The sequence below is a fragment of the Podarcis cretensis genome (genome assembly GCF_951804945.1).
Source record: "Podarcis cretensis genome assembly, chromosome: 14".
NCBI classification, from domain to species: domain Eukaryota; kingdom Metazoa; phylum Chordata; class Lepidosauria; order Squamata; family Lacertidae; genus Podarcis; species Podarcis cretensis.
This window is the reverse complement of record NC_137183.1, coordinates 6,079,798-6,104,433: the sequence shown is the minus strand read 5'-3', so window position 1 is coordinate 6,104,433 and position 24,636 is coordinate 6,079,798. Positions and strand designations below refer to the sequence as shown.

At 45.0% G+C, this 24,636-nt stretch overlaps 2 protein-coding genes across 2 annotated transcripts in view; both read left to right on the top strand.

The window, feature by feature from the left end:
* Positions 1–4,536: 4,536 nt before the first annotated feature.
* LOC307202688 (retrovirus-related Pol polyprotein from transposon opus) overlaps positions 4,537–24,636 on the top strand; it is a gene marked incomplete at its 3' end in the record, with an annotated part of 137,491 nt that continues 117,391 nt past the window's right edge. The window contains exon 1 of the mRNA XM_079952854.1: positions 4,537–4,785. The remainder of the gene's footprint in view (positions 4,786–24,636) is intronic.
* Positions 12,975–24,636, top strand: part of LIPC (lipase C, hepatic type) — a 54,590-nt gene continuing 42,928 nt past the window's right edge. Inside the window, exon 1 of the mRNA XM_079953375.1 lies at positions 12,975–13,132. Coding sequence (XP_079809501.1) covers positions 13,048–13,132 — 85 coding nt within the window. The 5' untranslated portion in view covers positions 12,975–13,047. The remainder of the gene's footprint in view (positions 13,133–24,636) is intronic.

The following is a 24,636-nucleotide window of genomic DNA, read 5'->3' as shown; positions in this document are numbered from 1 at the left end:
CGTCTTCCAATACTTTGCCAGTAGAATTCTTGCTGCTGTAGTGGCGTACATAAAAAAAATCCTATCCTTCTTTAACACCACTTGGCCAACCATGCCCAAAAGGAAAGCCTCTGGTTTCTTAGGAAAAGTCCACTTAAGGACCCATAATTTATCTTTCATTTGCTTGTTTCCTTGACCTCCTCCCACCTCCCTTTTTTGTATTCTAATTCAGTTAGATATTTCAGCAAATCCTTTCCCTCTTTATTTTGTCCTTATAATCTATCTTAATGTACTGTAATTTTACATTCTCTTCTTTCACCAATTAACAATCCGTTTTTACTTTTTTTAATCTTATTTCTCATTAAAACTAATATATCTATTTGAACTTAATCTCTTAAAACATTTCCACTAGGGTCATAAAAATTTCATTCCACGATTTTTCTCTCCCTCATTAAATTTTTACAAAATTTCCAAATATAAACTTTAAATTCCCAATCTTCTTCCACCGTCTCCTCTCCCTGGTCTCGGCCTCTGCCGTCCCTTCTGTCAACTCCAAACAGTCCATCAACCTGGAGATCTTATATCCAAGGCTCTTAACTCTTCTTCACGTCCCTTCTGCCGATCTTCTTCATAGTCTTTAGTGCTAAAAAACAGATCTCGGGGGAGCTCCATCGCAACAATGCCTTTATTCTTTCTTAACAGGACAGCCAGATTCCATAGTTAAAGCTAGGATCCATAAAGCATTCCAAATCTTGTTTCAAAGTTCCTCCAAATCCAAAGGCCCCAAAAGCTCCAATCTCCTCCTGACCCAAATCCATATCCCACAAGTCAATTGATCCCTGCATTGGGGAATCTCTTTCTCTTATAGCTAGCTGTCAAATATGTACTGTTCACCGTCAATGGACTTTTTCCTTTTTTTTTCTTTTTGTAGCCTGTTCCTAGGTTCAGAGACGTGGTAATTTAGTTTTTCACTCTCTCCTGCAGGCGCGCTTGGTCAAAATTTTCCCCCTCTTCCCCTGCTTTCAAGGGGGGTTTAATAGTTTCAATCAATGGAAGTTTGATCCTTTACATGAAGCTTTCCAAAACCTTAGCTTACGACTACTTTGCTTCAGTCTATTTACAAAAAGGGGAAGCGGACTTCCTGTTTTGAGCCTTCCCCATTCGATGCCGAATTAAGTTATTTAGAAATCCAATTTTCCGTTCTACTCACGGGTTGTTGTTTAAAATCCAATTGTCCACAGGAAAAAGTCAGTGCTCTCCAACAGCAGCAATGCGGCTTCACTCCGTGAAAGAAGCATTCGATTCAAAGCACCGCGCCGCTCACCCCACGTCGCTCCGGATTCCCGATACCGGGTCTCCCCGCGAGTAGAGGGGCGCAAAAGGTGTCAGCCGAATCCCAAGTTCACAAGCTTCTTCCGCCTGTGATTTCCAAGGGTCTCTGCCTTCGCCGTGGCGGTTCAGACCCTGCTTTCCACAGAGCAAGTTCCTCCCGATCGGAGGAGCTCCGCCATTGCCGGAGGCGCTAACCCGGAAGTCCCTGATTTAGTTCTTTGCCTCAGTGCCAGAAATGTCCACATTTGGCCCATTTATATAACAACAATATCCCACCAGGGGTGGACTTTGATCATCTTTTGTAACATGGCACCCCATGTCAGACCAAAATTCAGTGCCCCCAAATGGATCTTCTCAATTATGAATCTTCACAATTTTTCACCCCTTTGGCTTAGTGCCCTGTGGAAGGGAACCACCCATAGCACCCTAATTCTGGCACTATATCCAAGAAAGATTGTTTCGGCAGAGCCACACACCAAGTTTTCAAGTGAAAATATAATTCATCGTAAGAAGCCCTTAAGATACCATTAGGCCTAAAACAGGCTTCATGTCAAAAGCAAATGTGCTATGATGTGCCTGTTTCTTCCCCAAATCAGGAAAACTTGCAAGGGAAGAGCTGACGCTAAATCTGCATTCTGCATGTGGAGAGGAACTTCACATTCCCCAAGTCTCAAGTGTATAGAACCTTTTATCTAAATAGTAGGTAGCCACCATAATAAAATTGTAATAGAGCTTGCACACAAACACACACAGAGACACACACAGAGAGAGGGAGGGAGAGAGAGAGTTACGGGAGGAAAAGGAGGCAGAAGCTTGAAAACGTTAAACTATGAAGACTCAGATATTTTTCCATGCAGTTTTGTGACACATAGGGTTTTTCTTTTTGGCAGTCCTGAGAATCTAGGGTGAGGGGGAAGTATTTTAGACTTTGTCAATTAATTGCTGTAAAGGTAAAGGGACCCCTGACCATTAGGTTCAGTCGTAGCTGATATAGCTCATCTTGCTTTATTGGCCAAGGGAGCCAGTGTACAGCTTCCGGGTCATGTGGCCAGCATGACTAAGCCGCTTCTGGCAAACCAGAGCAGCACACAGAAACGCCGTTTACCTTCCCACCAGAGCGGTACCTATTTATCTATTTGCACTTTGATGTGCTTTTGAACTGCTAGGTTGGCAGGAGCAGGGACCGAGCAACGGGAGCTCACCCTGTCGCAGGGATTCTAACTGCCAACCTTCTGATCGGCAATTAATTGCTGGGCAATGTTTAAATTTGACATAAGGGTTGGCACCCCCCAAAGAATCCTGGGAGGTGTAATATGGTAAGGGTGCTGAGAGTTCTCTGGAGACTTTGCAGAACTATAATTCTGCCACAACTCTAACCCTTAACAAATTACAGTTCCAAACATTCTGTAAGGAAAGTCGTGACTTTCTGAAGTGCTGTGATACTGCTTTAAATGTGTAGTGCAGATGGGTCCATTTTTTGTGTCACAGAATATTTGCTGTCTGTGTGCAGTGCTTTTTTTGTCACAAATTATGTATGCTGTAGCAAGCTATGTCTTCCCCCCCCCCTACATATAAGCATTCACTGATGCCTCGAACCATAAAACCCAACCAGACATGATTTGCTCCCTCCTGGATTTTTGTAGAAGCCCCTTTTCATTGCTTGGCTCCAGATTCTCCAGCCGCTTTGCACATTTTACAAATTCCAACTTCATTTCAAATTTGCTTTTCAGACTTGGGCTTTTGTTTCAGGGCTTTGTCCTCAGATGCCTTTGTCCTTCCTCCTCTCTGGGCTGAGATTTGGGGTTTGCTCTCCTAAATGTTTTGCCTCTGAAGTGGCACCATCAAAACAGCCCTCAAACACGGATCGCTTTTCAAGCTCCTTCCTGCCTCTTTATTTATCTTCTTTGAAAGCCACTTTCAAACACCTCATCTGCAAAGACGTCACTTTTGCAGCCAGCCCTGCCTGGCTTGTACTTGCTGTACAAACTGTTATTAATCTCTTCCTGAAACAGAACCCCTGTTATCAGAAAAAAGCGAGCCCTGCCTTTCCACCCGGAGCGAGTGGAGCAAGGGCCCTTGCCTCTCGTAGGCCTCTCAGATCTTTTCCTGTTTGAAGAAAGAGAGATGAACAAGCAAGGCAGCTTCAAAAGAAAACGGTCCCTGACGTTGTAGGTTTCACTTCAGTCCTCTTCCTGGAACAGAGAAGAAAAAACACACAAACCTGAAGAATCCCAGGTCTGACAAGTTGGGGCTCAGCAGGGCAGACAGCCTGAGCAGTTCCTTTTTTACATTTTACTTATAAAAATATCTACAGTATATACCCCATTCATTGAAAAAAGAACAGTTTACAACAATTGCACATAAAACCATACAATAAAAACTATATTAAAAAGTTAAAATAGGAAATAAGCTAATATTGTAAGATGTTCAGTGGTACTGCGGATTACAGACGCTTCAGGTTACAGACTCCTCTAACCCAGAAATAGTACCTTGGGTTAAGAACTTTGTTTCAGGATGAGAACAGAAATTGCGCAGCGGCAGAGGGAGGCCCCATTAGCTAAAGTGGTACCTCAGGTTAAGAACAGTTTCAGGTTAAGAACGGACCTCCAGAATGAATTAAGTTCTTAACCTGAGGTACCACAGTAATTCTGAATTGTGTGTATAAGCCTGATGGAACAGAAATGTTTTCAGGGTTGCGATACGTCTGGAATTTCCCAGACATAGCCAAGATTCGGTCATTGGAAACAGTGTCCAGGTGGAAATTGCTTAAATGTCTGGGAAAATGCGGATGTATGGCAATTTTTGTGTCTTGATTTTCACTTTTTGATATATGGTGACCCTCCTTCAGCAGGTGTTTAAAAGTTGCCACAGAAGGCGCCTGCTGCATCTCTGTTGGCAGAGTTCCCCAGGACTTGCCCAAGGACATTAAAGGCTTGGCTCCCTGTTGTGGTCAAATGAGCCTTGCTACCACAGACAACAGCCAATGATGCTCCTGCAGATGATATTGGAGACTGAGCTGGGATATAAGGGTTTGGGTGGTTCCTGAGGCACCCTGGACCTAAGTTGTTCTGGGCTTTGTAAATAAATGCAAAGCAGCTGACTCCATCTGTGGAAACGCAAGAGGTGTTGCCTTGCCCTTCCCACCACATCCACCACTGGTGGAACGCCTGCCTCTCACCAAGTTTCAGCAAGAGGGAGGCGTTCCAGCACATGATGTAACTGCTCATCTTCCCCACCGCCGGGGTAGAGAAGACAAGTGGCAAGGCCTTACAGAATGCCCCCTTCTCCTGCCAAGCTCAGCAAGAGCGAGGGGCATTAAGCTAGCAGCAGAAGTGGTGGGGCAAGCGGGGGGCAGAAGGCAGCACATCTCCATTTTGCCTCAGGTGGTGAAATGGGATGGGCCAACCCTGACCTTGAACCTAGCTCAGTAGTAGATAGGCAGCCAGTGCAGATGCTTTAACAATGGCGTCACTTGTTGTCAACCAGGTAATGGTGCAGGAGAACTTTCTCCACCCACAGCCAGCCCCAGATTTGAGGGGGTCCTGGACAGAATGCCTCCAGGTGGGCCCTGCGGATGGGCAGCAGCTGTAACCTGGACAGTGCTGGGTGGCTGAGGGGGGCATTTAATTACCCCCAAATTCCACTTATTGAAGAGGCAATTTCCCCAGGGCATATTCAGTGGGACCCGCCCCCCCTGCAAAAAGGCACAACAACCAGGCTCACCCCAAGCTCTCAGATTACTTCAGAACAGAGATTAGAGGTAACCAGCCAATTTTCTCCCTCCCTTTTTAGTTCTCCTTTAGCAAACGTTAACGTTCGTGGTACAAAACTGAGAGTACTGCTCTCCCTTAGGGCACCATCTGTTGCCATCTGAGAGGTGAAGAGGAGAGCGCTGGGCTTCCCCAGCTAGTTCTTTTGTATTTTCACCCAACTTCAATATATTTTAAGTGGTGCTTTGGGCAGGATAGAATCCACCTTCCAGCCATGCTCTTTCCGCTAATCACGAATGTGCACCTTTCATTTTGGACGTGCAGGTCTGCCTCTAATTGGCACACTAGCCTGGGAGCAGATGGAGGGCCTGATTAAGAGCAGCCCTTCTGGCAATCACAGATTCTCACAACTCAGACAGTGGCGTCAGTGGGCAAAGGGGGGTGCCACTGGGGAAGGCCAGGAGAGGAAGAGAGCTTGAAATGTATGCAGTCTCCATCTCTGGGGAGAGTGATCCAGGGACTCAAATTTGCAAGCTAGGCCTTAAATGAAACCAAATTTGTTACCTTTAAAACTTGACTTTGGTGTGTGAAGAAGAGGAACTCTTCTAATTGGTCCCCACCTGGTGCTGAATAAAATACATTTTGCATTCTTTCATATGCCTCTAAGTAAGGACTTAAAAAAACACTTGCTCTTTTCAAGAGGTATGTTAGAAAAATGTCCATCGTTTGGGCAGGCAAAAAACACAGTTCTTGTTTTACGAGAAAGATGTTTTGGTGGCATCAAATGAATGCGTAAACAACCCCAAGCTCTGCAACTATGCACTTTTTCATTGGCTTTTGATGACTGGTGGCTACTAGCTAGAAAGGACACCCGGCTTGCTCTGGTGGGGTTTTTAGAGGAACAATTTGGCAGCTGGAAGGGACTCAGCCAATTAAGAGAATGTTTAAGTTAAGCATATTAGGAGGATGTTAAGGGTGGCTGTGGCTGAGGGCACTTGTAGTCCAAAATGTCTGGAGGGCACCAGGTTGGGGAAGGCAATTTTAGGGAATAATATTTGGCACTGTAAAGTGGTAAGTGATACAAACAGCAAAGCAAGGGGTGTAACAGAGGATTATGTCTGGAACTGAACTATGCAATTCAGGATGAAATAATTAACAGTTGTGGCACGAGGGCTGTCTTTCCTCCTTGGTGTTCCCCATCAGTGGCGTAACGTGGGGGTCACCGAAAGGGGTGACTGAACTGGGCACAAATCTGAGAGGGTGGAACTGGCTCCCTCTGGCCCGAGCTCCTGCCAACTTCCAGAGCCATGGGGCAAGAGGTTGCATGTCTTGGCGCATGTCAGAAGCGCCAAGGCTGCTTTCCGTGTTTGCCCTCTGCACGGGCTCCACGTGCACCCCACCCAGGTGCATCCTGTTATGTACTGAAGTTCTCACCCTGGACCAGCAAGGAGGTACTGTAGATAGTTTTCACTCAGGTCCACATATGCAAATAAGGGATCGAAAGTGACGTTCAGTGATTGGATAGTTACAGAAAATGGTTACTGTTGCGTTCACCAGAGTACTACTGGCCCCATTGTCTGCCCCAGATGTTCTGGGACTCCTGCACAAAGATTACACTCCCAGGTCCTGACTGGGGAGAGGGGGGGGCAGAGTTACTTGAGTGGTGGCGGCTGTTGATGATCCAGAGAGACATGAAATCCTGCACTTAATTGTTATAATGGGAGGGACTAGTTGAAGGACATTCCTGCAGTCAAACCAACAATTCCTGCTTTGGCAGATGGGCGCATGAAAAGACTGAGATTCATAGAGCTTTCTTGTACAATTTGCTAGAGAGAACTCTGTGAGATCATTTCCTTTGTCTGCCTTGGCAGGAAGCTGTAACACTACATACTTCCTGATTGCATCTGTCTTCATAATGTTGGCAAGCTGACCACATGTGCATGACCATTTTTGAACTTACATTTTGTACTTTTGTAACTTAGATAGTAGTTTTAAACCTGCCTTCGTTTTGCTACTGTAAACTGCTACTTCAAGACCTGCAATATGTAATTAAAAACTTTTTATTTTTTTATATAACCATGTTTGTGTCATTATTGTTTTTAAGGGGGGGGAGGGGGTAATACCAGGAAAATCCAATCTGTCTTAAAGGACCCTGGATTGTTGTGGTAGAAGGTTAAATAAACCTTGCCTTAGCTTCCAAGTTTAAACTTCAAAGGATGGCACTCTGTTGATCTCACAAACATGAGCATGGAAGGACAATACCTAAACAATATATCCTTTCCTTGTGTCTGAATCCTAGAAATGATATCTTTATTATTGCTTCCCATACTCCAAAGCTAAAAGAAGAACATCCAGGCACCCAAGAATCAAAATCACAGTTCCAGGAGTTGCTGGTTCAATCACAATTTGGATCCATGAAGCAAGGGACATGGGCAGAAACCCAATTCCATTGAGCAACAGTGTTTTGCTGTCGGCTGGTCATTCTTCACTTGATGAGTGCACATTAAAATTAATTGGAATTACTCACGTACATCAAATAGAGAAGAGGGTCATTTTTTATTTTACTTTAAAGGGAAAGAAGAAGCAGAACCTCGAAAACACACACGCTGCAACAAGCCAGCAACCAAGGCAGGAGGGGGCAGAACACAGCCTTGTCAAAAGCAGCAACAACGGAGGGAGACTTATGCGTTTGTGACTTGCAAGGTGGAGATACATAAATTCTCTCTGGAGCACAGTCGTGAATCTTGCAAGCCTGCCTGCTGATGTGCCTCCAAACGTCACAAGTGACTACAAAATATGTGGATGTTTGCCCATAGACCCCAACAGTGCCATCCCCACAGTCCTGCGATGTGCTTGACTATGGAATTCCACAAGGATGAAGGGAAAATGGGAACCAGGACACCATCAGAATAGTAACCCAGCTGAAATCCATAGGTGTGTGTGTGTGTGTGTGTGTGTGTTGTGCTGGTGTCATGTGCAGAGGAAGGAGCCGAGCAGATCCCAAGGCAGCAGGAGGGGGATGGCTCAAGGAGCTCAAAGAATCTCAGAGTTAGCCCCAAAATTAGGGTCATCTACAGGTTTGAGGGGGGGCTTGGCAAAGTGCCATCTGTGAGCTGCATCGGGGGCTCCACTGGCTGCAACCTTCATCAACCATCCACAATTTCATCAATCATCCATAGCCATTGCGTTACACCTTACACCCATAGCAGGATGTACACACACACACACACACACACACACACACACACACACACTTGCAAATACCCCCAATAACCTGGGAAAGGTAAATTGCATAAGAACCTAAAAAGAGCTTTGCTGGATCAGGCCACTGTTCTCACAGTGGCCAACCAGATGCCTCAACGGGAAGAAGAGAAGAGTTTGGATTCGATATCCTGCTTTATCACTACCCTAGGGAGTCTCAAAGCGGCTCACAATCTCCTTTCCCTTCCTCCCCCACAACAAACACTCTGTGAGGTGAGTGGGGCTGAGAGACTTCAGAGAAGTGTGACTAGGCCAAGGTCACCCAGCAGCTGCATGTGGAGGAGCGGGGAAGCGAAATCGGTTCACCAGATTACGAGTCTACCGCTCTTAACCACTACACCACACTGGCTCCCAAAGAGGACCTGATCACAACAGCAGCACTCCCCACCCCACACGATTCCCATCAACTCACATTCAGAGGCACATTGCCTCCAACACTGGAGACAGAGCATGGCCTTGTTATCCTCTGTGGATTTGTCTAATCCTCTTTTAAAGCAACCCAAATTGATGGACATAATTACCTTATAACTAATAAAATTACTTTCAGGATATCCTTAGGCTAATTTGCACTTTGCAGCTGGAGGAGGAGAGGGCAGAGGGTGAAGCAAGAGCTGTGAGTGGAGCGGGGCCCTTTCCCCATCCTTTGGACCCCCAAGGAAACTCGGCAAACCTGCTGCACCTGGAACTGGGTGTGGAGAGTGCCCATAAAAAAAAAAGCAAGTTTAGAGCAGGAGAGCAGGGTGACGCCTGCTGTTTCCAGGAACTCTTCTTGTCGTGAGATTTTTGTGGGTGAGCTGAGAGCTTGTTTGGACCCTTGGTGAGAACCCAGAGACTGAGAGGGAGGGTGTGTCAGAATGAAAATGAGTGTGTGTGTAACTTTGTATTAATGTAACATTTTCATATGCAACTGTGTTTTTGTAATTTTTTAAACTTAGCTGTTGCTGCTTCAGTGTTGTTGTTTTTTTGTAAATAATATTTATTAAAATTTTAAAGGTTACAAAAAGAAAAAGTAAAAACACCATATCAAACAAGAACAAAACAACGCATCACAATAAGAAAGAAGAAGAAGAAGAAAGAAAAAAACCACAGCTAATCTTCCCATAACTTGTCTTTCATTTGCTTGTTTCCTTGACCTCCTCACACCTCCCTTTTTTGTATTCTAGTTCAGTTAACTATTTCAGCAAATCCTTTCCATCTTTTCCACTTTTTGTTCTGTAATTTATCTTAATATAATGTAACTTTACTTTCCCTCCTTTCACCAATTAACAGTCTATTTTTTCCTAAACCCTTATAACATTTCTGCTAAAACCACATAACTTCATTTAACATCCTTCTAACATTCATTAATTTTACAACGTTTCTGTAGATAGTCTTTAAATTTCTTCCAATCTTCCTCCACCGACTCTTGCTGCTTCAGTTTTTTTTGTACACCACTTAAAGACATTTTAAATGCATTCAGCAGTATAGAAATTAAATAATCAATCCATCCATCTTCATACCGGCTGAAGAACAGCTGCAAAATTTTATCTTATCTTTTTGCACAAAGCCCTGGGTGTGACTGTTCTGCAGCATCATGGAATTATGCCAGAAAGCATTAGGCTTTTGTTGCAGAGAATGCTAGATAAGCAAGGGCCGCAGGGCATGGCCCCTGTCTCTACAGCAGGCTGGTCTCTATGGGTGTCAGGCTAGGACCTCACCCATCAGGGCTCTTACTGATGGCATTCCCTCCCTCACCCCTTGTGCAGGATTGTTTCCTTCTGACCTGGTTATACATTTTCCTGTTGTTAAGGTGTGCAAACATCTTATCTGGAATTGTCCTTGGTGTCTGTCCTAGCTTTTCCCTGCTCCGTAATGTCACTACATCTTCAGAAAAACCACTTTTCCCCACCCAGATCCCTGTTTTGGTCAGTCTGGCAAAAGCAGACACCGAGGGTGTATGCACCATATTTTATATTCTGCCTTTCCAGCCTCAGTTTCAAAACTTCTGCTGAAAAAGACCCTGAGCAGCTTTTTCCATTGCCAACTGGTTTTATGTTTATATTAGGGCTGGGCGATACCTGATTTTCAACATTGTGATATATCACTAGCTAACTGAAATATACTCAGAGTCGAGAGTGAATTTCATGCTCTTTATTCGGCTCATAAAGGTGAGGAGGAATGAAAGTCCCCTCAAAGTATCTGCTTTATATACATTATTTACACCATGGGCTGCACGTGATTGGCTAATTCTGGAATTCTCCTGTAGGCCAATCAGGTTGTGTATTCACTTCCATCTGGAGCTGGATTGGGTGGCTCCTGCAGACCAGTCATACTGCTGCATTGTTCTAGGACCAATCAGACTGCTGCATTTTGGATCCTATTCAACTTAGTACATAACACTAACCATCACTATATACCAAAATACCGCAATGTCTGAAATAAGAGGCGTTGGCTGGCTTCAGGGTTCTTTGAACGTTGTGATTTTTGCATAGCACACACATACACACACCATTATTCACAATATATTGTCAGGTCAAAAAAAATTGAAACCAATATCATATCGACTTGAAACCAGTTTTGGACAATATATTCATATATATCGCCCAGCCCTAGTTTATATATTGTTTTAAATGTACACCCTGCTTTTCTTTATAAAATCGAATCAGAGCTGCTTACGAGTAATTCATAAAAAGCATAAAGCACGAGGACAATTACTAAAATCAGTGTCATACACAGAGGGGCCTTATGGATCATCTGATTACTTCCCAGCTCGATAACTGAGATTGTCAGCAGGAACATTGTTGGTTTTTCTCCGAGTTGGCAAGGCTCATTTGACAACATCAATAAATTGAACCTTTTGTGTCACCAGTCCTGTGGAATACTCTACCAGTAAAGATTCAGCAGGTGCTTTCTGTGACAACTTTTTAATGCCTGCTGAAAACCTTGATATTCCACATGCAATTAAAAATACATCCTTCCACACTGGTTAATGGATGCCTGTTTTTAACTTTTTAATAAGTTTTTATTATGGTATTATGCTTTATTGCTGCAAATTACTTCTCTAGCTGAACAATGTTTACAAAGATGCATCATAACAAGGGACAATGCTGTCCGTTAGTCAAAACTGCATACAAAAAACGTGTTTATTAGGAGAAATTCATACCAAAAAAAGATGATGAATTTTCATAAGGATTTAAATCTGCAAATTGCTGGAGAAATGTGGTGGACTGAATTTTAATATTGGAAAAATGAAAAACGGAGAGAACCAACATGGAGAGATCCTTGCACCCTGCCCTGTTCCTTCCTAGATTCACCACCTCCATCATAATGGGTGAGCCAGGATTTTTTTGGGGGGAGGACTCTTGTTAGGGAGGGCAGAACCGATGTGATTCGTCAGTTATAGTTAAGTATTTCTGTTTTTTTACTTGATCTAGGAGGGCAGCTGCCTCCCGCCCCTTAGCTACACCCTTGTCCACCACTCTGCTTAGCTTTGTGGGCACACACGCTAAACCTTGTCTGTGGTGCCCACCCTTATTCCCAAAGAATGAGACAAGAGACCAGAGTATGGGTCCAAATTGGCCACAACTTTATTGAGCTTCAGTAGTGGGAAACTTGGCACAGGCCTTGGCAGGTAACCCTCTCAGCCTGTCTGGCTGAGGATACGCAGGCAGATGAGATTAAGTGAGAGGGGACTGTAAAGCACAAACTTACACAGCATGCCCTTCCACCGACCTCATCCCGGGAGTTTGACCTACATGCCGCCACTCTAGGGCCAGGAACTCCCGGTTTTTGCCCTTTAACGGGCCCTGCAAATGCTGCTGCATGGGAGGGAACATGAATGCATCCCCCGCCCCCCGCCTTGATCCTGGAAGGAAGAAAACCAAAAGAGGCTTGGACAAAAGTGGTCAGCCTCTTTTCTTTGGCCTTTGCCCCACCCCCGGCCAGCCGTCCATTGTCCTCCCTGACCAAGGGTGGGCCAAGGGCCAGCCCAAGCAGGTGGGAGGCACCTGCCCAGGTGAGCCCTCGCTCGGTGCCGCAAACCCCGCCTGTTATGTACTGAAGTTCTCATCCTGGGCCAGCAGGGGGATGGTGTAGATAGTTTTCACTCAGGTCCACATATGCAAATAAGGGATCGAAAGTGACGTTCAGTGATTGGATAGTTACAGAAAATGGTTACAGTTGCATTGTAGTGGAGCTCTATATAAGCAGGCTGGCTGAACCCTTCAGTTCAGTTCTGTTCTGGCCTGTGAATAAACAAGAGCTGTTTGAAGAATCGCTGTGTCGTCTGATATGTTCACCCACAACTTAACACTGCCCACCTGTGGGGAAGGGAGGGCATAAATTATCACAATATAGTTCAGAGAAGTGGGGGGAAACGGGTTTCATTTCCTGTACCTATTTTGCAATATGTTTGGACTAAGATCAACCAAAACTGAGTGAACTACCACAGTATTTCATAAAACAAAACACACAACCTCACATTTTGATCTGTGCAAAATTGATCAAAGTTAAAAAAAAAACATAAAAGGTTAGTTCTGTTATGGTCTGGGGTTAGGCTAGGGGTGGTTCTGTGCTGTTAGGCCTAAAAGAAAAGACCAACTCAGATTAAGGTGATGTTTCTTTGGGACCAAAGAGGGGGAGACACTGAACTCCATTTTAAAGGTTAATCATTAATGAGCTGCTGATCCTCACTATGTATTGATGAGCAGGGGGGGCTATTCCTTTCCTTCCTGTGCCCACATCACGCAGGAAAGCAGCCTCTCTTCTTGTGTAAAAAGGCAAAGAGATGAAAAGCTTCCTGATCTTTTCACTTCTGTTCCTTTCCTGCCTTGCTGTTAGTCCTGAGATTCCAAAGAACAGGAAGAAGAAAGGTGAGTTGCCAACTTTCCAGATTTTTAACATGCATTTGTGGAAACTGCGCTATGGCCGTGCTGAGTAAATGGTAGATGCTGTTCGAGGACAGATAATGGGAAAATTCGAAAAAAAAATGTGGGTCTGCTTTGAGCACAAAGTGGGCAGGATTGGGCTCACGTTCTCCCTGAATTGGTAACTCTTATAACAAGACTGAAGTGGCTTTGCAAAGGAAAAAGATGAAAGATTAGCACCCATAAGTATCTGCTCATTGGGAAACTGAGTATTCTGTTACTAAGATTGAAATACTCGTGAAAATCTAGGCGACCTCAAGGTAGCTGAGCAAAGCCAGCCACGGCTGGATCGAGCAGGGCACATCTGCTTGCAATAGTTTAATCGTGTGTGTGTGTGTGTGTGTGTGTGTGTGTGTGTAATATTTGTGGTCTCAAGGAAAATCCCACATCTGGGCTCTCATTCTCGGCTCCCTTTTGTTCATCTGAGTTGCCTGAAGTAGCACAGCATCCTGTTCCTTTGAATTAAAGAGACCCTGGCAAAACATCCGTTTGTGTAAGATCAATGTAAAGTGAGAAGGGCTGCTGCAAGTTCTGTTGGTTTAACCAATAGGTTTATAAAGCAGTGTTTCAGTTAGTCTCCAAGTGGACGGAGGCCAACTTCAACATGGTGGGAGCAAATTTTGGATCACTGGGCCTGAGAGCCCAGACCACTCCTGGAGCCAACTGGGCAGTGGCAATGGAGGAGGAAACAGATGGAGGAGGTGGCAATTTGTAGCATGGTGGGGGAAGCGCAGGGGGGGGGGTCAGGTTAAGCATGTCTGCACCATCACTTCTCAAAACAGCCCCTTCTGAAGATGATGTTTCCTTTTTAAAAACATTGGGGCTATATGACCCTCCTTGCATTGCCTCCCCTTATAACAACATGGGTGCTTACACACAGTGGTGCTTTTTTATTATTTTACCAGGATTTTTTAAATAAAAAAACCACAAAATATTGTTAGCTGCTTTGAAGGCTTATTGGTGGAACAGCAGTCTAGAAATATTAGTAAAAAATTAATAGCATGAAAAAAAATTGGTAGGAGAATTTTTTAAAATACAGGATGTAAGTGACCATTGGGCAGCTCCAGAAAGGCTGCTTTTTGGTTTTGAACTCCTGCACCAACAATTGCCTGCTCTCGCTTGCTCTCACTCTCCTGCTCTTATAGGAGGCTGCAGTAATAGCTCTGCAGGCTCAACACTTATAATAATAATAATAATGTTATTATTTATACCCCACCCATCTGGCTGGGTTTCCCCAGCCACTCTGGGCGGCTCCCAATAGAGGACTAAAAACGGAATAAAACTTCAAACATTTAAAACTTCCCTAAACACTTAAGTTGGAATGAGTCTGAAACCTGAATTTAGCAGAGTTTAGGAGCAGCCTTTTAGAGCGGGGAATGGGAATCAAATCTGAACAGCCAGATTTCTCTGAATAGCCTCCACCTGCCCTGGTATCTTTTATCTCTTCCTTGTAGCTAAAGTTTTGGTAATTTCTATTGCTGCTCATAACCCATCTTACCTGTTCAAATCTGGTTGCGATGTAACTGGCACAGCAATCAGTTGTGCTTAAACCATTTCTCAAGGGAAAAGGTCACCCCTTCACAAACAAGTCATCGACCTGTACTGGGTTTGGGGTTTTTCATGAAAACCGTATGTACAACCCTCTAGCAAACAGAGGAGCCCCTTCGCTTCTGTCCTTTAACAGCAGTCCTGCTGAGCCATGTGTTGAAATGGTCCCATTCCAAAAGGCATTATTGCAAAAGGATATTTCAAACTCTTTTTTTAAAAAATGCACCCACTTGCCAAGGGAATACCTACTTAAAAGAGCACACCCAGTGGCGTAGCGTGGGTTGTCAGCACCCAGGGCAAGTAATTTGCGCCCCCTAACCCATGGATTTGCGCCCCCTAACCCTAACCCCCAGATGTTGCGGCCGGTGCGGCCGGCCCCCCCTGCACCCCCAACGCTACGCCACTGAGCACACCTAATAGAACATCAACTTGTGTGCTGAATACACTATAGAGGTCAAGTCTAGTTTTGGTGAGGGTCAATTTAGTCTTGTTGATTTTCTGCAATTTGCAGGAAGCACAATTAAAATGGAGACCGCATACGGCACATAATGTAAGGTTATGCCACTCTGCAAGTAGGTTAGTATCAAAATGCGAACCAAATCAACCGCTTAGGGACATGGGTCTCTTTATTGCGTCATGCTTGCCGTTTCCATGAAGAACTGGATGTTCCAGGAGTGGCTTGTAACCACGTCAGTAAAAAAAGACACACTGTAAGCCTTTAATAAAGTACAAGCTGCTTATTTGCAAACAGACAAGCTGAGCCGCAGAAAGCAGTCACTAGGCCTAGGAATGCCAACCTTTCTTTTTTTTGTAAATAATTTTTATTTGTAATTGTAATAATATCAAATACATACTCAGATTTAGAGATTTCTCTGAATCTCAAGACTTCCCACCACCCCCTCCATAGGTCCTATTGTCATCAATTTCAGATGCATATTATTTCATCATCCAGATTTTAAGCCTACCCATATCATCCAAAGTATTTGTTACATTACAAGTGTGGTTAAAATCTGCTATTGTTTTCATTTGCTTACAGTGGTCTCTTAAATAAATTATAAATCTTTCCCATTCTTTCTTGAAAGTTTTGTCTTGGTTCCTGAGCCTTCTGGTCAGTTTTGCCATTTTGGCGTAGTCCAACAGCTTAATTTGCCATTCTTCTCTGGCAGGGACTTTGTCTTCTTCCCAGTGGCGTAGCATGGGGGGTGCAGGGGGGGCCGGCCGCACCGGGCGCAACATCTGGGGGTTAGGGTTAGGGGGTGCAAATCCACGGATTAGGGGGCGCAAATCCATGGGTTAGGGGGCGCAAATTACTTGCCTTGCTGACAACCCACGCTACGCCACTGCTTCTTCCCATCTCTGGGCTAGTAGCATCCGTGCGGCTGTCGTAGCATACATGAAAAGTCTTTTCTGCTTCTTTGGAATCTTGGTACCTGTTGTTGTTGTTGTTGTTTAGTTGTTTAGTCGTGTCCGACTCTTCGTGACCCCATGGACCAGAGCACACCAGGAACTTCTGTCTTCCACTGCCTCCCGCAGTTTGGTCAAACTCATGCTGGTAGCTTCAAGAACACTGTCCTGCCATCTCGTCCTCTGTCGTCCCCTTCTCCTTGTGCCCTCAATCTTTCCCAGCATCAGGGTCTTTTCCAGGGAGTCTTCTCTTCTCATGAGGTGGCCAAAGTCTTGGAGCCTCAGCTTCACGATCTGTCCTTCCAGTGAGCACTCAGGGCTGATTTCCTTCAGAATGGAGAGGTTGGATCTTCTTGCAGTCCATGGGACTCTCAAGAGTCTCCTCCAGCACCATAATTCAAAAGCATCCATTCTTCGGCGATCAGCCTTCTTTATGGTCCAGCTCTCACTTCCATACATCACTACTGGGAAAACCATAGCTTTTACTATACGGACCTTTGTTGGCAAGGTGATGTCTCTGCTTTTTAAGATGCTGTCCATTAAAAAAAATGCTTCTGGTTTCTTTATAAAGGTTATTTTAAACATTTTTTTTCATTTCATTATATATCATTTCCCAGAATGCCTTTACTACCTTACACGTCCATTAGGAATGCCGACCTTCAAACAGCATCGACCCCCACAAAAGCACACACTCTTGCAGTTTCCACTGAGACTGCTTTTTTTCCAGCCAATAGCGAAATTCAATGCTTTTCTCACTGCTAGCATCAAGCTATTTCTCCGGTCTCCAGCTACAAATGCACACAAGCAGAACACTCATTTCCAGTCCTAGCTCTTCCTGATATGTGTAAGCTGCAGATACCGGTTGCTCAGAGTAGCCACCGGTCATCACAAGCCATTAAGCAAGCGACTGAGCTGTCCAAAAGCCAAGAGAGGTGGGCATCTCTCCACTCAGCGCAGCACAGCAGCATCCCGTAATGCTCTTTTAATGAGAACTTTGGACCCAGCCCTCTCAGCCAGCTTTTATCTCTGACAGGCATAGCTGAACAGTGTTTGCTTAGCAACGGCAGCCATTCTTCTGTCAAACACCACACTCATTTTCACTATGGTTAATTGGAATGATGTTGCCCGGTGCCACAGTCATCAAGATGCTGAATTCTTTTTCCGATGGGTGGAGAAATGCAAAGAAAAGGAAGAGCGGGAGGAGGATGCTGGCTCCACGACAACATCTGAGAAATTGATTTTAGTGTCAATTAAAGATTTGTGGCTTCAGGAAAGTTAGGGGATTTTGCTTCCACCTTGCTTTTGTATACTGAAATGGATTAAATAGAATACAACTAGCCTCAAAATATTATTTCCCACACCAGCTTCATAACAATTGTACGGTGACTTTTGAAATTCTAAGCATTTGCCATTCCTCCATATTTCTGGTGGCTAAATAGATAGCATTACCCACAGGCATTTCACAGGTGGAAATAGAAAGGATTACTGCCTCCCTCCTTGCACATTTGAGGTGGGGAAAGCTCATTTACACTGGACGTGTTGTTGTTGGTTTAATTCTGTAGTAGCCTGTCCTCAGCTGGTTTCAAAGCCAAGTGCTGAATATATACTAGAACAGGGGATGAGGAACCTGGAATTGTTGGGTTCTAACTCCCATCAGTCCCTCTCAGTACAGCAAAAAGTCAGGGATTGTGGGAATTTCAGCCCTTCAGCATCAGGAGGTCCACAGCTTTCCCATGAAACCTAGCCTCACATTTGGCACCTACTTTGAGGGTTCTGCTCTGGAAAAAAAGGAAACAGAAATAGATCAAACTACTCCTGAGCAAGTGCAGAGTGCATTTCCCTCACTGCTGAAGGACTCCAGAGAGTCCTCTGTAAAATGAAATCTGGAAGGGGAGGAGGGTCGGAAGATGGAGCCTTTGAAACCCTGGACAGAAGAGGCCACATGTTCACATGGCAACAGTTGCTTGCAAATCCCTCACCTTGACACTCTCAACTACAAGGTTTGTTCAGGAGACACTGGGGGTGCAATAAGATTGCACCCAAATTTTCACTGACTTTATTTTAAAAACATGCACGTGTTTTCGGGTTTCTTTTGTCGCTTTGCCAAACTGCTCTCACAGGGGCTGTTTACCAGATAACACTTATCTAAAAAGCACCTCCAGGCGACAGAAAACAAATGAGAAATGCCAGCCAGAAGGAAACACAAGACTGGAATTCTGCTTCCTCTCCGCCCCACTGCCCTGTATATTGCGAGCTGATTTTGCAGCTTGGTGTTCTGGTGCTGAATGTGCAAAATGAATAAATGGTTGACACGACATGGCTTCTCCAACGGGATCCTCTCCCCTTCCTTAGCATTTCAGAAAGAGAGAAACCACGCCTTTGGCAAAGGTTAGGCTGGGCCTCAGGGGAAATGCTTGGCACCAGGCAGTTCTGCCTGCAACCATTTCCAATCAGCATAAGTACGTTTTTCATGGCAGTCACTGGCAAGAGTGACAGAAGGACTCAGCTCCAGGCATTTGCCAAGGCTGCCTCGTGAAGCCACCCATTTGCCAGTGGCACTGAGTAAACTATTTTCTGATGAGGCCTGATGTGGATAAGCAACTATCGTATTTTTTGCTCTATAAGACTCACTTTTTCCCTCCTAAAAAGTAAGGGGAAATGTGTGTGCGTCTTATGGAGTGAATGCAGGCTGCGCAGCTATCCCACAAGCCAAACAGCAAGAGGGATCGCTGCTTTCACTGCGCAGTGATCCCTCTTGCTGTTCTGGCTTCTGAGATTCAGAATATTTTTTTTCTTGTTTTCCTCCTCCAAAAACTAGGTGCGTCTTGTGGTCTGGTGCGTCTTATAGAGTGAAAAATACGGTAACCAGTGTTTTCCTACTCCAAGCTGGAAGAAGAATAGGGCCACAGCAACAGTCCATCCAATGGACTGGTGGGACATTTGGCCCCAGAAGTGGCTCAACCATAAGACAGTGTTGCTTTGGGTACAGAAAGAGCAGCACTTGGAGAAATGAATGCTGGAAGCAAACAGCCTAAGAAACTCAAAGAAGAATCTTTTGCGTAGTGCCAGGCATGGGTCCTGTGATGGAAAAGGAACTGTTTCTTTGCCATCTGCCATCCCTTTTTTCAAAATGTGCCAAAGGCTGGAGGTTTTCTGCAGACCCCTGGCCCAGGTACAGTTACCAGTTACTTGAACAGCATTAGGGTGCAATGAAGGGCATTGCATGTCTTTAAAACAACAACAGGTGCAGCTGTTTTTTACATTATGTATCTCTCGCTAAAATAAAGAAACCCTTCTGGAACAGTAGCTGAATAGTGCACTGTGGGAGTACCAGGAAACAGCAGACACAGAGAACCCATCTGGGCAGTAGCCTAAGCAGACTTTTGTGATTAATGTAACCCTTGAACATGCCGTATTGTAAGCGACTTTTCAATATGAACACATTCTGGTCACAACTCCAGGGACTCCGCTTATGGCCAGATGAGGACTGGTTTGTTTTCATTAAACCTTTTGTAGCAGGAGAATGTGCTGAGATTGGAAGGATGAGATTTCCCAGAACCTGACATCCTGTCCTTCCCTTCTCCTCTTCCTCTTTCACAAACAGGGTGGACACATGGATTGAATTAAGTGGAGCTGAATTTACCATTCACCTCCACCACATCCCTCCCAGGGCCTCAGACTCTCTCCATTCAATTATTCCAAACTCTGCCAACAAGAAATACTAGCTAGAATGTGTGAAATATTCCCCCCTAGTTAATTATGAATGGAGGGACTTAATTTCTCCCTTGGTCTTCAGGCTCTAAATTCAATTATTCCAAAACCTGCAAATAAGAAATACTCACTAGAAATGTGTGTGTGAAGTTTTCACCCTAGTTAATTATGAATAGAGGGATTTAATAGCAACCCAGCAGTAAATAAGTACTGTACACTCCTTGAATTAATATCTTCCCCAGGCCTGAGAGTGTCTCTTTCTAGTCAGGAACAGCCCTCGCAGGGTACAAGCTGAGCAACAGGAACCAAAAGCTGGGCACTATTAAAGACAACAGAGAGGGAGACAGCTGGCTGCATCATATGAACAAAGACTGTACTACTGGGCACTGAGCCAAGGGGGCGCCCTTTCAAAGCCTAATAAGCGAGGCACTGGGCTGTGGAAGGAGACATGAGCTTCTGACTGGGTCCTCCGGTCCTGGAGTCCTCCCTCCTCCTTCCCAAAGCCTAGTTGGTGCTTTTCCAGCTTTGGGAAGGAGGCACAAGGGCTGGGGTGGGGCTGCCAAATTTTGGCCTCACACAGGGCACCATAGTATCCAGTTCCACCGCTGCCGATGCACATTTGCTCCGATATAAATTAAATGGAGTTCAATGAGGCACAGGTAATTGGGTTCAGGAATTCAGCATAGTTTTACAGACTTTAGGTGAGGTATGTTACTTTTATGCTCATTTAACAGATGGGGAAGTAAGCCTGAGAAAGAGTGATAGCTGATGCAAGTAGTCCCAGGCCCCAGTTAACCCATGAAGGCATTCCACTCCAAACAGGGGCGGGCAGCCTTTTCCTGCAGAGGGTACCATTCCCTTGAAGGCAATCTGTCAGAGGTTGCCTGCCAGTTGGGCGGGGCTGCAGCCATGGTGGGCAGGGCCACCCTTCTCACCTCTTCCCTTCCTGCCTCCCCTTCTCTCTCTCCCGATCCCCACCCAACAGCTGCCAGAGAGGGACAGATTGCTCTTGCCAGTTGCCTGGAGTGTCACATAAAATAAGGCAGAGGGCCACAGGTTGCCCACCAGGGTCTTAAAAGGTGCAGTTTTGCTCTCGACAAGAAGCCCTGCTGTTCCGCTGATCAGCCTCACTCTGCAGATATAAACAAGATGTTTGTATTTTGAATGAAACCACGCCATAATCAACCATGCAAAACATTTCACAGTTACTGGAAGCATATTGTGTGCTTTAAGAAAAAAGAAAAATCTTCTTCTATGGTGGAGCTGGTTTTTTTGTTTCACTCATTTATAAAGACTCCTAAATTAAGATGTAGATGAACCATAACTCTACTGCAGAACAAGAAAGCAGCAGACAAGAGAGGGTGGTCCTGGGCCATAGTCCAAAGATGCTTTCTGATTAATTAGATAACCCTTTGATCACGTCCTCCTCAACCTTGTGGGATTCCAAGGCAGAAGTCCAGAAAAGCTGTTCCCCCTTCCTCCACTTGCTGGCATCAGTTCCCTCCACCAGTGTCCTGCAAGAGAATATGACGCTCCAGATTCCTAATGCCTAATGGCAGAACTTCTAAGTGGAGAATGTGCTGTGTCTGCAGAACCAATGAGAGTGTGGCAGTTAGGGGTGGGCACAATTCTGCCCCCCTTCTTTGTGCCCATTACACAATTTTGACCTCTTCACGGCCATTCTAGACAGTCAGAGGAGCTGGGTGCCAACGTCTTCTTGGAAGGCCCTACTGTGGGCTGGTGGGGCTGAGATGTTTGATGCCCCACAAGCGCAAGAAAACAGCATGTATGGAAGACAATGAGCCCAGAGCTCTTCTCCTTCACATGCTAAATGTCTATGCATCAGGGACGTCTTTCCTTTCTTCAGATATACAACACTGTCAGCAAGCCTGAAGTGGTTGAGTCCATGCATCATTTTAGCACTTAGTTCAGCTGACTGCATAAACTGGAATTAACCTTTGGGTAAGGAGAGGTGATGGGGACCACCAAAGGTCATACATTAATGTTTAACTAAGTGTTTGCTATGCTTCCTTTCCAAAGGTTGTACTATTAAGAGCCCCAGGAGGAGATACATTTTTTCCACCTCACTTTTTTAAATGGCTCGGATACATATAAAGTGGACGCTCCGTGCGGGATGCACATTCGCAACCTGCAGCGGCATGTCTGCGCACGCGCGAGTTGCAGATCAACGCTTCTGCACATGCACAAAGCTCGATTTAGCGCTTCTGCACATGCGAGACCGCCAACACCCGGAAGTAACCCGTTTTGGTACTTCCGGGTTTCGGTGGTCCATAACCCGAAAAAACGCAACCTGAAGTGTCTGTAACCTGAGGTATGATTGTAGATTCCAAATCCTTTAAAATTCATACATAATAGTTACACTTTGCCTTCAAACAGCTCTTTAACATAGTTACGGTCTGTCACATTATTTCACAGTAATCCTCATAACTGTTGGAAATCAAGCCTTTATTGGGAGAAACTGGCAACTCTCCCAGGCACCCGGCTTGGTCTCCTGTTGACCTCCCTGGCTGCCTTCCCCAGCAAGATCCAGGCTAGGTCTCGATAGGCGATTCTTCCCAAACATGGGAAGAACACACCCACTTCCTCCTGCCCCCCGGCAGGGAAAAGGAGATAGACAGAAACGTATTTACATGCTTTTATTTCTGTCTTTGCAGCATTACAGAAAACATGACTGCTCTCTTCAAACTCCAGCAGTCAAGGACAAACACTTCCTGTACTTCCTGTACAAGAGCAAGAGGAAGAGCTCATATTACACTCTGAGCTAATTCCGGTGCTTTGCCCTGTGAAGTGACTGTCCCTCTGTTTCCCACGGACAGTCCCAACATTCCTATCATGTTTTGTTTTCAAGCTAGCAGTTTGCAGCTGAATTGCATCCATATCATAACAATAACAACCCTCTAAGGTGGGTGAGCACCATGAGCCTACAGGATCAGGCCAGTGGAACCATCTAGTCCAGCATCCTGTTCTCACAACAGCCAGCCAGGTATCGACAAAAATAGAGTGGCTTGCCAAATTATTGGAGTACAGTGGTGCCTCGCAAGACGAAAATAATCTGTTCCGCGAGTCTGTTCGTCTAGCGGTTTTTTCGTCTTGCGAAGCATCCCTATTAGCGGATAAGCAGATTAGCGCTATTAGCGGCTTAGCGGCTATTAGCGGCTTAGCGGCTAAGTGGCTATTAGCGGCTTAGCGGCTTAGAAAAAGGGGGGGAAAGGGAAAAAACTCGCAAGACTCGCAAGACGTTTTCGTCTTGCGAAGCAAGCCCATAGGGAAATTCGTCTTGCGAAGCGCCTCGAAAAACGGAAAACCCTTTCGTCTAGCGGGTTTTTCGTCTTGCGAGGCATTCGTCTTGTGGGGCACCACTGTACTACGATATATCCAAAACAATGGGAGAAATTGGAAGGATCTCAAAAGAGAAGATAGATAGGGACTGGAAGAAAAATCTCTTTGACCCATGCCTGCCAATCACAAGACAAACAGAAGTGTAGATGACCCTTGACTCTGTAGAAGGCAACTTCCTACGTCCAACAATCAACACACCAGCAGTGAGGGTTCAGGCGCCTCAAACTCTGTTTAAAAAAACAAAAAACTGCCCCCTCTGCAAAAAAAAAAAGGAACGAAGATACCAGGACAAGCAGCATTTCCACTCTAAAGCTCCCATGTCTTGCCTTGATGAAATAATACATTTTTTAATGAACATTGTGTGCCCATTTCCTAGAATGATTGACAGCACAGAAAGCTGGAGGATATTTTCATTCTCCGGGCTAACAACACGCAGTTTATATCAAGGAAAACACAGGAGAGAGAAATATAAATATGTACCAATGGGAATTATGGGACCAATTCACGCTTACCCACAGTGGCGTGAAGCACTTTCCCCAAGGTGTGATCACACCCTGCTCTGACAATCTGTGTGTGAAGGAGCCATGACTGGAGATTGGGGGGGGGTGGTGTTCATATGCGTGGGGGTGGGGAAGCCTTGTCCTCAGCTGCTCTTGTCCCAGTGGGCTGGGCTCAATCTGAAGGGCTCAAGTGACAAAAGGGGAGATTTTGGTTGCTGAGTGCAATTTGGAAATGGAACCAATTATTTCCCAATTCTATTAAATTTTGTATTTAAAACATTTCGAAACCTCTCTTCTGACACGTTTTAAAAATAAAATTGGTTGGCTGGTGGAATACAGTCATACCTTGGTTGTCGAACGGAATCCTTTCCCAAAGTCCGTTCGACTTCCAAAATGTTCAAAAACAAAGGCAGGGCTTCTGGTTGTCTGATTGGCCCCGGAAACAAATAAACAGCCAAAACAGACGTTCAGCTTCCCAAAAACGTTTGCAAACCGGAACACTTACTTCTGGGTTTGCGGCGTTCTAGAGCCAAAACGTCTGAGGGTATATCATACCCTCCAACATGCTGCAGAAGAAAACCAGGACACACATCTTTTGGGGCCATGTCCTCACTGAAGCCAAAACATGACATCCCAGAATCTAATCAGAAGCCAGGATGGCTTCTGTAATTCCAGGATGTCCCAGTCAAATCAGGAAATTTATTTAACAACAACAACAACAACAACAACAACAACAACACACACACACACACACACACACAGAGAGAGAGAGAGAGAGAGAGAATGAGAGAGAGAGAGAGAGAGAGAGAGAGAGAGAGAGAGAGAGAGAGAAATTCTTGATCTTGTTTTTTGTTCAGTGAGGCATGCCAAGGTCAACCCCCAAAAGCCAATGCCTTTTTGAGTCAAAGATATTCAGCGTTCGAACTC